The following is a 12,500-nucleotide window of genomic DNA, read 5'->3' as shown; positions in this document are numbered from 1 at the left end:
GTGCACGAGCGTAGGTGGTAACTACTTAAAACAACTGGTGTGGAAAAGCCTTCTGTGGGATTTTGGCCAAAGAGACGAGCTTAACTCCTGCTTATTAGGCTGCCCTGCTACCCTGTCCAAAAAAAAACCTGTCATAAGAGTGTGTGTGTGTGTGTGTGCTTACATGGGTGCCTCTTCACGTTTGTGTGAGCTGTGTGCAACTTCATGCTAGTACCCACCCTTTTTAAACCAGTCTCACAATCCTAATATTTCTTTCATTTCTCAATCTTTCGTTCATTATTTTTCTTTCTTTCTTCATTTGTTTCTTTCTCTCTCTCACTTTTTCTCTCTCTTTCTTTCTGTCTCTCTGTCCGTCTGCCATCTCTCCCTCCCTCTTTTTTTAGCTGTGAAAGCTGTGGACAGGTGGGTTGCCATGGCTTGGTGTGATACTACAGTGATCCATGTACACACACACACACACACACACACACACACACACACACACACACACACACACACACACACACACACACACACACACACACACACACACACACACACACCTTGGCTCATAAATAATTGACCTGTCACAGTGAGACGGCAGGGCAGACTTTCTAGCGGATATGCTCTCCCCTCTATCTCTCTCTCTCTCTCTCTCCTCTCTATCCTCTCCTCTCAGATTTCCGATCGTTCTCCCCCATCCTCTCCTCTCTCTCTCTCTCTCCTCTGTCTCCTCTTTGTCCCAGACTATCACCTCTGTTTTCCTGTGACTTTGCTTTCCATCGTTAGATAAATTATCCTTCAGCTAACGACCGTCTCATTACACCCAAAACCTATTTCCACTCTGTCTGTGGTCACACGACAGAACGTGTGTGTGTGTGTGTGTGTGTGTGTGCCCGTTCCACGAAGTATAAATCAGCCTTTTAGCCGTACCTCCCTCTCTCTCTTTAGTAGCATGGTTGCGGTTCAAAGTATTAGGATATTGACATTGAAGTTGGTTGGTTTTGTGGTTTGTTTGTGTTGCAGCAGGTAGAGTATCTTATTTTATGTGGAGAGAGAGCAACAAAACACAAAGCAGACACTGTTCTTTTTGGACCTTTCATTCAGCTTCTGATCTGAAATCCATATTGAGCTGCTGTGTGTCTGTCATTGAGTTGACAGTAAAACAGGCCTTATCTTTTTGTCTGGCTCACTCAGCACTTTTCTCTTACATCTATAGGCAGGTTGTCTAAAAGGCCATGGTGTGCTTGTCCAGTGTTATTATCCCATTTAGACCTGGAACGCATCTGTGTCACTAGATTTCTTTGGCTATTCAAAAATAGCAGATATACAAGCTCATAGCACGGCACCGATTGCCGTGCTATGAGCTTGTAAATCTGCTATTTTTGAAAAATCGCGAAACTTTTTTTTTTCTTTTTTTTTTCAAATTAGTAAAAAATGTTAGGATTTAGAAAACATTTTTAAGAATCGCCTCAGGTCTTAAAGGGTTATGACACAATGACCAATGTTATGACACAATGACCAGTGTTATGACACAATGACCACTCTCCATTCAGAAAGTAGTATTTCTTTAACTACGTTAACCCATTCAATTCAGGAACACATCTACAAATGTCTTCTAAAAACTGGTTTCTGAAAAAAGTGTGTTGCTATATCAGTGGTGCCCACATTTCTTCATGTTATTTTCATGTCAGGGACGCCCAAATTTTTCCGTGGACCACCATCGCAAATATAAAAAAAATAGGAACATTTTATATTTGATCTACAAGCTCACACCGAGTTCATAGATCAGCTATTTTCGTTAGAGTCGACTGCTTCAGATGTGTCCTCCTGGTACCTTTTGTCACTTGAGTATATTGTAGCTTGTAGCTATCTCAGTTTCACTTTGTTGATCATTATAGGAAACTGACAGCAGATGTTTTCCCTGTGTGTGTGTGTGTGTGTGTGAGATGTTTTCCCTGTGTGTGTGTGCGTGTGCGTGTGCGTGTGTGTGTGTGTGTGTGTGTGTGTGTGTGTGTGTGTGTGTGTGTGTGTGTGTGTGTGTGTGTGTGTGTGTGTGTGTGTGTGTGTGTGTGTGTGTGTGCGTGCGTGCGCATGCTGGTTGATCTTTTCTACTGGAGTGATCCCAAACAGTAAAGGTCATCTATGCAGAGAGAGGGTCAAAGCTCTCATGCCAAGCCCACTGTCACTCTGAGGAGAATGCCTCTGTGCACGTTATGTGTGTGTGTGTGTGTGTGTGTGTGTGTGTGTGTGTGTGTGTGTGTGTGTGTGTGTGTGTGTGTGTGTGCACGTTATGTGTGTGTGTGTGTGTGTGTGTGTGTGTGTGTGCATAACAGTATACATGCTGGAGCACCTTGAATAAGTGCATCATACCATAGCAACCCTGTCTTCACAAAGAGAGAAACACAGAGAGGTGGAGTAGTGTGTGTGCATTGTAGACAGGCCTATCGGATGGCACAAGCCCCACTGGAGACATCTCATTAGTGTGTGTGTGTGTGTGTGTGTGTGTGTGTGTGTGTGTGTGTGTGTGTGTGTGTGTGTGTAATCCTAGGACCATTGTCTTTGTATAGACTCGTGTTACAATGGATGCTCTTGTTCTCCTTTGTCTTGCTCTCTTTCTTTGGTATATTCACATTTATCTACACAAGGAAATTGCTCATCAAATTAAGCATACAAATTATAGCGTGTAGAAGTATGAAATGATGTAGTTTTGTTTAGAAATATAATGTAGCAGAGTGTGCACGACAGCACGACACGGTGGAAAAGATCTCTTTTCTTTGTTGCACATTTTGCTTTCAAATGTTTCACATGTGGCTGAACATTGTTCATTTGATTGATTGAATACAAATGTAAAACAGCACCTGGTACAGTCGGACATAAAAGGGATAGTTCACCCTTTTTTTCCCTATCGATTAGTCACCCCATGAAAACATGAATTCATGGATTTTTTTTTTGTTTTTATCACATTCCTAAGCCAATAATTTGATGACCAAGCGGACCGGTAGGCAGCGGTTCCGGTAGGAGTCACAAAGGAGACTCTTCGTGTCTCCTACGGAAACCGCTGCAAATTATTGGCTTAGGAATGCGATAAAAACTAAATATCCATGAATTCAAGTCTCCATGTGGTGACTAATTGATAGAAAAAAAGTCATTTTGGGGGTGAACTATCCCTTTAAGGCTGAAAGGATAACAGAAAAAAAAGCCCTGGGGACTTTTCCATTGTGGTCCTATCCTATGTATTCAATTGATCAACAATTTACACAATAATACATGTCATCAACAAATACAAAACACTATATGTACAAAGGAGAAAAAAGAAAAACGGCAGCAGTGAATCAATGACACCTCCTCCTTTCAATGGGAATTTACATTCACCTCCCCTTGTGTTCTCCTCCTGAGAGATGTTTTTTTTTTTCAGGCCAATTTTTAACCCATTAAGACCTGAAGCCGATTTCTACAAAATGTCTTCTAAATCCCAACAGTTTTCTGAAAAACGTATGTTTCTATATCAGTGGTTCTCAATCTCTTTCATGTCAAGGACCCCCAAAATGATACGTATTTGGCCGCCGACCCTCATCTCAAAATATGTTGTTCCAGGGACCCCCCAGAAGCAAAGATTTGAGTTACAAATGTTCGCTTTAAAAGAATATAAATATATTAATTTTCACACATTATCTCGATTTTTCAAAAATAGCAGATCTACAAGCTCATAGCGCGGCACTCGGTGCCGCGCTATGAGCTTGTATATCTGCTATTTTTGAATAGCCCAAAGTGTAAAATAATGCTTTTTAGCTCAAATGAAAAAGTGACTCAGATGCTTCTTCAGGTCTTAATGGGTGAAAAGAACCCAGTGATTCATCATTGTATGTACCTAGTCACCATGACGACATTGAAACATTATTGTTATTCAGTGTCGGCCCTATGGGGGGGCATTGGGGGGCAATGCCCCCCCAGATTAGACTTTGTGCCCCCCCAGTTCAGATTGGCCAGATGTTTTTATTTTTTACATTTTTTTCAAGCAGCGCAGCGCAGCGCAGCGCAGCGCAGCGCAGTATAGCCTGCCTTTTTTTTCTCCCGCTGTGGAGTCTGTGCCTGTGGAGATGCAATGCCGACATTACATTAAAGACATTATAGGCCTAATGCTGTAATTGTATTTGTTGTTGGTGCATATAGGGGCAAGGTAAATGAACCGAATTAACCGAAATAGAGTTACAAAACACCCCAAAAAAGTAAAATATCCATCCAATAACCGAAAAAAATCGCGCGCCGGCGCTTTGCGCCGGCGCGCACGGGTCCCTCACGCACGCGCGCTGCGCGCGCGTGCGTGAGGGACAGACAGGTGCCCCCCCTAGAATAATTAATGCCCCCCTGCTTATTACTGTCTGCAGCCGGCACTGTTGTTATTAAACCCCTGTTCTCCTCTTTCCCTCCCTCCTCCTCCTCCTCCTCTCTCTGCAGGGTTCCATCTGAGCGGCACTGTCACGGAGCCCGCCTCGTCATCGGACCCCGAGGTGACACACAAGGTGGCCATCAGCTTCGACCGCTGTAAGATCACCTCTGTCACCTGTGGCTGCGGCAACCGAGACATCTTCTACTGCGCCCACGTGGTGGCGCTGTCCCTCTACCGCATACGCAAGCCTGAGCAGGTCCGTTACTAAAAAGAACTCATTCCTCCTTTTATCCTGTTTAGAACCACTAAAAAGACCTATTTTATACTTTGGCTGAAGAAAATATTGGGGGGAATTTGAAGACAAGCAAGACTTTTGCAGCACACCTTCAAAATGACTGGTGTGTTAGAGAAGACCAAGGGCCGGTCATCGCAGTAGGAAAAACTCTTTAAATCATTGAGACCTGAAGCCGATTCTACATGTCTCCTAAATCTCAACAGTTTTCAGAAAACGTATGTTTCTATATCAGTGGTGCTCAATCTTTTTCATGTCAAGGACCCCCAAAATGATATGTATTTGGCCGCGGACCCCCATCAAAATATGTTGTCCCAGGGACCCCCCAGAAGCAAAGATTTGAGTTAAAAATGTTCGCTTTAAAATATATATATTCAGAGATTTTCACACATTTTCACGATTTTTCAAAAATAGCAGATATACAAGCTCATAGCGCGGCACCGAGTGCCGCGCTATGAGCTTGTATATCTGCTATTTTTGAATAGCCAAAGTGTAACATAATGCTTTTTAGCTCAAATCTAAAAATGACACAGTTCCAGGTCTCAATGGGTTAAATCATTCAATGCGGGAACGCATCAGTGTCATTTTAGACATTATGTGCGCTATGAGCTTCTAGATCTGCTATTTTTGAAAAAGAAATCATGAAAATGTGTGCAAATCTTTACATTTTTAACTCAAATCTTTGCTTGGGGGTCCCTGGAACAAAATGTTTTGAAATGGGGGGGTCCACGGACAAAAACATATCATTTTGGGGGTCCTTGACATGAAAAGAAAAAGAAAAAAGAAAAAGACTGTTAGGATTTAGAAGGCATTTGTAGAATCCCCAGATGCAAAGATTTGAGTTAAAAATGCTTGCTTTAAAAATCATATATATATTCAAAGATTTGCACAAAGTTTCACGATTTAACAAAAAAATTGCAGATATTTTTGAATAGCCCAAAGTATAAGATAATACTTATAGCTAAAAATCTAAAATGACACAGTATATGCGTTCCCGGATTGAATGGGTTAAATGCAAATAATTATTTTGAAACGTTTTAAGAAAGTTTGAAAGTCACCCATCCACAGCTTTCACAGCTAGAGAGAGAAAATACTACAAATACCAGAGAATAAACCTCTTCCCTGTTCCCTTTCTCTGTGTGTGTGTGTGTGTGGTACAGGTGAAGCTGAGGTTGCCCATCTCAGAGACGTTGTTCCAGATGAACAGAGACCAGCTGCAGAAGCTGGTGCAGTACCTGATCACGGCCCACCACACCGAGGTGCTGCCCACCGCACAGAAACTGGCCGACGAGATCCTCTCCTCAAACTCCGAGATCAACCAGGTCCACGGTAAGACCGGAGTCAAATGAGTAGTTAGTTACCCACGCTGCGAGCAAGCGTGATGAACAAACGGCGTCCTCCAGCGCCATTAAGGTTCATGGTTGAACAGGTGAAATGACACGGTTGGAGATGGGACAGTTGAAGAGGAGGGGGATGAGAGAAAGGGAGAAGTAATAGAAAGTACGCGTGGAGACAGAAATATCCTTTGCTGCTGTCGGGGGGGAAATCTTGAATGTCCAAAATCGTTCCTTATTTTATTACGGTATTTTAAAAACCTGTTAGAATAGTGAAAATAGCCGATCTAGCCGAAGCTTGTGAGCTTGTACTGTATTGTAGATCTGCTATTTTCACTACTTTTGTGGGATATTGTTGTGTGATGAAATAGGGCATTAATTTACACAAAAAATAATAAAGATACAAGGTTTCTGCACCGACAGCAACAAACATGGTCAACATGTTTCTCACTCCCGCCTCATCCTCCCAAAAAATGTTGACACTCACCAGCTCACCAGTCCAGGAAGTCCATAGATTGCACTTCCTGTCTGTGTTTGACAAGAGGGGGTCACAGGGGTTGAAGGTCATTAGGTTTGGGGCGTTCCTGTGATTTAGAGGAATGTGACTATTTAGTTGTTTCACTTCCTAGACGGTCAGCTGCACTTCAGCGGGGCTTTCCCCCAGTACAGGTCACACAATTTGAGAACTCTAGGCTGCCTCATAGGTTTCCTGTATGCAAGATTTATAAATGAAAAAAAAAGGCCGCACTGCTCGTAGCCACGATGCAAAAACGTGTTTTAACAATAAACAACCAACGTTTGGACCACACAAAGGTCTTCTTCAAGGATTGAACGTATTCTTCAAGACCTTTGTCTGGTCGAAACATAAGTTGTTCATCATTAAAATACTTTTTTAGCAGTTTGAGAACTACTGCTGCATGTTATGGCTGAGGCCAGGCTTTTTTAGGGGAAGACATGAGTTAATTTAGGATGGAGCAAAGAGGAAGTGAGTCTGGCATGGGATTGAAGGGTCTTGATTTGAAGAAGCTTTTGGAGGGCGAGGCTGTCTGTCTGTATGTTATAACCTCAAGTTCTCCGGGGGCCCCCCGACTGTTTATTTCCCCTGGAAGTGTTTGCTACAGCGAGCCGGGCCGTGCGTTGGGAGAGCAGGAAGGATTTGGGTGACTGAGTGAATGAATATACACAACTCCTCCTCTGCTGTGTTGACACTTTGCTTTGATGTGGACGTGAGGATGTTGATCTGACGTTTTTTGAATTGTACTCATGTTTTCCGTTTGTATTCCTATAAATAGCCTGTGTGTGTGTGTGTGTGTGTGTGTGTGTGTGTGTGTGTGTGTGTGTGTGTGTGTGTGTGTGTGTGTGTGTGTGTTCATGCACACATCACTTAATGTGTTGTTCAATGAATGATACATCATATGAAAGCTTACATTCTGTACTTTCATAATATGTACAAACCTGAAAAATTACCATGGCCCCGTTGTGTCTCAAACCACTGTGAGCGGTCACATATGTGACTGGTTACGATGGTCACTTTTCTTTTTGCAGATTATGAAAGTACAGAATGTAAGCTTTCAAATGATGTGTTGCTGATGGAAATTGGAAAACCTTTGTAGGGAATAACCTAGGTGGAAACCTTCCATGGGAATTAACTTGGACTTTATGGGGAATTAACTGGAAATAACCTTTGGGTGGGTTACCTTTTTGTGTGTGAGTGTCCATTCTTCTTCTCAACAACACATCTGTGTGTGTGTGTGTGTGTGTGTGTGTGTGTGTGTGTGTGTTCCCAGGTGCCCCAGACCCTACGGCAGGCGCCAGCATAGACGATGACAACTGCTGGCACCTGGATGAAGATCAAGTCCGAGAACAAGTCAAGCAGTTCCTGTCTCAGGGGGGATACTACGGCTCTGGGAAGCAGCTCAACTCCATGTTCGCTAAGGTGCAGCTCCACATTTGCAGCTCACATATCCGATACATGATAAAATCCTCATTGTGGATTTAACCACTTCACTTCGTTAATAGGCAAAACATTTCTAAACGAGAATAACAGATCTACAAGCTCACAAGGCACTGCATTACGGCATGTTGTGAGCTTGTAGATCGGCTACATTCGCAAATTAAATAGTGTGAATATTTGACGCTGGGAGTATGAATTAAATGAACACTGAGAATTTTACTGTAGACTAAAATAAGATGCAACCTTTCTGTTTTTTGTCTGGCTTGATGTGAATTGGTGATGCATTGAACCTACCTAGGCCGACAGTGAATTCATGAAGTGCTGAAGCACATTTCTATGTGTATCAAGTTTCGTCTTTTAATAGATGATTTTCAAGACAGAGAAAGATGTCTGGTACTACGGTGTCTTAACATCTCCAATTCACCGACTCTTCAGGTGCGGGAAATGCTGCGAATGAGGGACTCGAACGGCGCCAGAATGTTGACGCTGATCACAGAGCAGTTCATGGCCGACCCCCGCCTATCACTGTGGAGACAGCAGGGCACGGGCATGACGGATAAGTGCCGGCAGCTATGGGATGAGCTGGGTAAGCAGTGACCCTTACGGGTCCATTTGTACACTCTCAGAGTTATGGTGGTCCTTTGAGAACCACCGGTATTGTTAATTGTATATCAGACATGAAGTCCACATAATCAGCTCTGACAGTGTGATAAAAAAACGGTTCCGGAAAACGGTTCCAAATGTGACGGAACCGTTTACTGTTCTTCAATGTTAGATCCGTAGAACTGATGTGGGTGTTCCTCGAACCCCTCTTGTTGTCCACTTTAAAGTTAAACGCATCAATCTGGTGCACTGTGAGAGGATGGATCTGTGAAGAACTTTGTGCCCTTGTAAACCACTTTGTGGCCTAGTAAACAATGTTGTGCTCTAGTAAACAATTTAATGGTAAACACATTGGTCGTATAGATATGAACGGTGTGATGACATGGCAAAAAGAGTCAACACCCGCAAAGCATGGTTAAACAGGACAGTTTTTAACAGTTTCATAGAGGATTAAGTGAAAGTGGGTTACCTGTGTGGAACTGGTTTATCTTTTAGAACATTTAATATTTACTGGAAGATGAGGATGAGGCGCATCGTGATTTCTCTATTAAACTGTATAGTAGAAAAATGTAAGCTTTTGGCCAAAGTCACTGTATGTGAAGAGATTCAGATTTATCTGAAAAAGTTAATTGTATTTTATTTTACACTTAAATACTTCATATACTTCAGTTTACCGGGGTTCACCAGGGGTCTATACAACTTCCCTTGACACCTTGTAGATCTGCAATTACTTCCCCCCGAATGTTCGACTATTATTATGACATGCCCCGAATTGGGCCGCCACTTAGGGTTCATGTGGTTAAGTAACCAATCACAGAGCAGTGAGTTGGTCAGGTGCTCAACAGTGTAGTTAGACTGATGAAATAAGCGCTCAATCAATTAGCAGGTCAGACAGGAACGCCCATCATCACCTACCTAGTCAGGTTGATTGGCAATTAGTCATGGAGCCCCCAGTCACCCAGCAGAGCCAGTTCTGCCTTGGCCGCCCCTCTCTCCCCTGTATACGCAGTTAAGCCCTCTGGATCAATACGGCTGCTCAACTTCTCTTCCGATCGATCTTAGCATTTAGAGGGTCGATGGGCACTGAGTAGCATGCTTCCTGAGAGGGTGGGGAGGGAGAGGGAGAGATGCCCAGTGGTGGAAAAAGTGCTCACATGTTTTACCTAAGTAAAAGTGTCATTACTGCAATATAGAAATACTCTGTTACAAGTAAAAGCCAATGATTCAAAATGTACTTGAGTTAAAGCTCAAAGGTATTGGCATCACAAAGTACCAAAAGTAAAAGTGCTCATTATGACGTTATGCAGAATGTCCCATTTCAAGTTTTCAAATGTATAAAAATCTTTTGAAAATAGCAGATCTACAAGCTCACAATGCGTCGCATCGCGACGCATTGTGAGCTTGTATATCGGCTATTTTCAAATGGCCGAAATCTGAAGTTGTTAATGTATGTTTCGTAATAATAATCAAAATCTACAAAGTAACTAGTAACTAAAGTTTTCAAATAATTGTAGTGGAGTAGAAGTGAAAGTACTGATAATTGGAAATACTCCAGTAAAGTTAAAAATAGACCTCAAAATTGTACTTAAGTACAGTACTTGAGTAAATGTACTTAGTTACTGTCACCACTGGAGGAGAGAGCTAAAGACAGATGGACGGACAAAGGCATAAATGCAAAGAGAAGCCCATCCCATGAGTTTAATTGGCTACTCATCTTTCGTGGAGGTGCGGGCATCTCACTTTGGACTCAGATATAAGTGCACGGACGGACGGGCAGGGTAAATGTAAGTAAGTGGCATCATAAAAATAGCATTATTGCCCTGCCTCTGAAGGTATAAAAGGATATTAGTGTCATTTATTGGACGTATTACCTGCAGCGCGTGCCTGTGATCTAGATAACAGTAGCTCATGATTACGCTTTTATAAGATCAAGACCATTTGTCTCCTCATGCAGTAAAATTCTACGCTGTGTTTGTCAACATCCAGTTGGTTCACACACGTTATGGGGCAAACTATATGGTGCAGGCAAGATCTTAAAATAACTACTATATTTACTGTTCTTAAAATGTGTATATTTGTATCAATTTTTCAACTTTTTTTCATAAATTAATGCTACTGCTTTGCTCGACAGTGTCACACAAAAGAAAATTGCCAATTTACAAGCTACTAATAGCTGATCTACATGTGAACATGTGAACATTTTCGCCTAGAACGATATGCCCAAAATAGGGCATCTACAAATGTCTTCTAAATCCTAGCAGGTTTCTGAAAAACGTATGTTGCTAAATATCAGTGGTGCTCAAACCATTTCATGTCAAGGACCCCCAAAATTATATGTATTTGGCTGCCGACCCCATCTCAAAAAAATGTAGTTCCAGGAACCCCCAGAAGCAAAGATTTGTGTTACAAATGTTGGCTTTAAAAATATATATATTCAAAGATTTGCACACATTTTCACGATTTTCCCCAAAAAGCGGATCTACAAGCTCTTATGAGCTTATGTATCTGCTATTTTTGTAAATAAAAAATGCTATAAAATAATAGTTCATAATAGTAGCTAAAATCTAAAATGACACAGATGCGTTCCCGGCTTGGATGGGTAAAGAAGAGCTTTTGATTACATTATGTATAAACTACATCACATCCCTTGGAAAATGGGTAACTTTTTCCATTTCATGAAAAGTAACAGATTTTAACATAAAAGGTTTCCACCCTCGACAGTGACGATATGTACTGTAGGTCTTGGTTGGTCATAACAAGCGGCGTCAGATTCAGAGCACGGTGGTCGGTATGTCCACAAAACTGTAATGTCAACTATACTGCAAAACAGCTCCTGTATACCTTATATCCTGACCTTTGACTCCTTAACTCTCTCCCCCAGGTGCATTGTGGGTGTGCGTGGTGCTCAACCCCCACTGTAAGAGCGAGGAGAAGAGCGGCTGGCTGAAGCAGCTGAAGAAGTGGGGAGACATGGACGTGTGTCCACTGGAGGACGGGAACTACGGCAGCGAGCTGCCAAACATTACCAATGCACTGCCGCAAAGCAACCTGGGACAGGGTCAGTACAAACACATTACCAATGCACTGCCGCAAAGCAACCTAGGACAGGGTCAGTACAAGAGTACAGACCAGTGTTGATTTTGTTTATTTTAGTCGACTAAATCTACAGTTGATTTAGTCGACTAAAATGTATTGTGGCGGTGCCTTGATGGCGTCGTAATGCCTGATTTTACACTAGGTTGCATGCTGAAAATAGCCGATCTACAAGCTCACAACGCGTCGCGCTGCGACGCGTTGTGAGCTTGTAGATCTGCTATTTTCAGAGCACAACACCCGAGCACAACCAAACATAAAATTACTTGTCTTTTAGTTCTACTGGATCTCTTCTCCACTAGTTAGTTTTAGTCATCATAGCTTAGTTTTTTATTTAGTTTTTATCTAGTTTTTGTCAGTGAAAAAAGGTAGTTGACGAACATTTTTCGTCATAGTTTTAGTCGAAGAAATCAACACTGGTACAGCCACAAACATTACCAATGCACTGCTGCAAAGCAACCTGGCACAGGGTCCATACACACACGCTTTCATTTTAGGGTGACCATATATTCATATATTCAGCCCCTCAAACCCGGGACCCTTAAAATCAATATGCACGTCATCGCGCACGCACATGTACACGTATACACGTGCACAATTATACGCACCATAGTTGTTGCACTCAGGCAACGACTCGGGGTTGAATTCAGACACGCAATGCATCAGTTCATGAGTGGGTTAGGTGAGCATGTTTACGTGAACAGAACATGATAATTGTCTATCCAACCACTGAAAACAACTATTATTATTGTAATTCTGGCGAAAACCGGGACAATTTTGGAGTGAATGTTGAAAACCGGGACATATTAATGTTTTAGAGGTATTCGTCAGGACTCGCAGCTTGAAAACGGGCCG

At 42.3% G+C, this 12,500-nt stretch overlaps 1 protein-coding gene across 2 annotated transcripts in view; it reads left to right on the top strand.

The window, feature by feature from the left end:
- Nucleotides 1–12,500, top strand: part of zswim5 (zinc finger, SWIM-type containing 5) — a 73,004-nt gene that overhangs the window by 43,791 nt on the left and 16,713 nt on the right. For both annotated transcript variants that reach the window (XM_084057496.1, XM_084057495.1), the window contains exons 2-6: nt 4,438–4,625; nt 5,822–5,990; nt 7,783–7,931; nt 8,385–8,535; nt 11,434–11,610. In XM_084057496.1, the coding sequence (XP_083913622.1) occupies nt 4,438–4,625; nt 5,822–5,990; nt 7,783–7,931; nt 8,385–8,535; nt 11,434–11,610 (834 nt within the window). The remainder of the gene's footprint in view (nt 1–4,437; nt 4,626–5,821; nt 5,991–7,782; nt 7,932–8,384; nt 8,536–11,433; nt 11,611–12,500) is intronic.

This window comes from Gymnoscopelus microlampas (assembly GCF_963454915.1).
Source record: "Gymnoscopelus microlampas genome assembly, chromosome: 5".
Taxonomy (NCBI): domain Eukaryota; kingdom Metazoa; phylum Chordata; class Actinopteri; order Myctophiformes; family Myctophidae; genus Gymnoscopelus; species Gymnoscopelus microlampas.
This window is presented reverse-complemented; position numbering and strand designations above follow the sequence as displayed.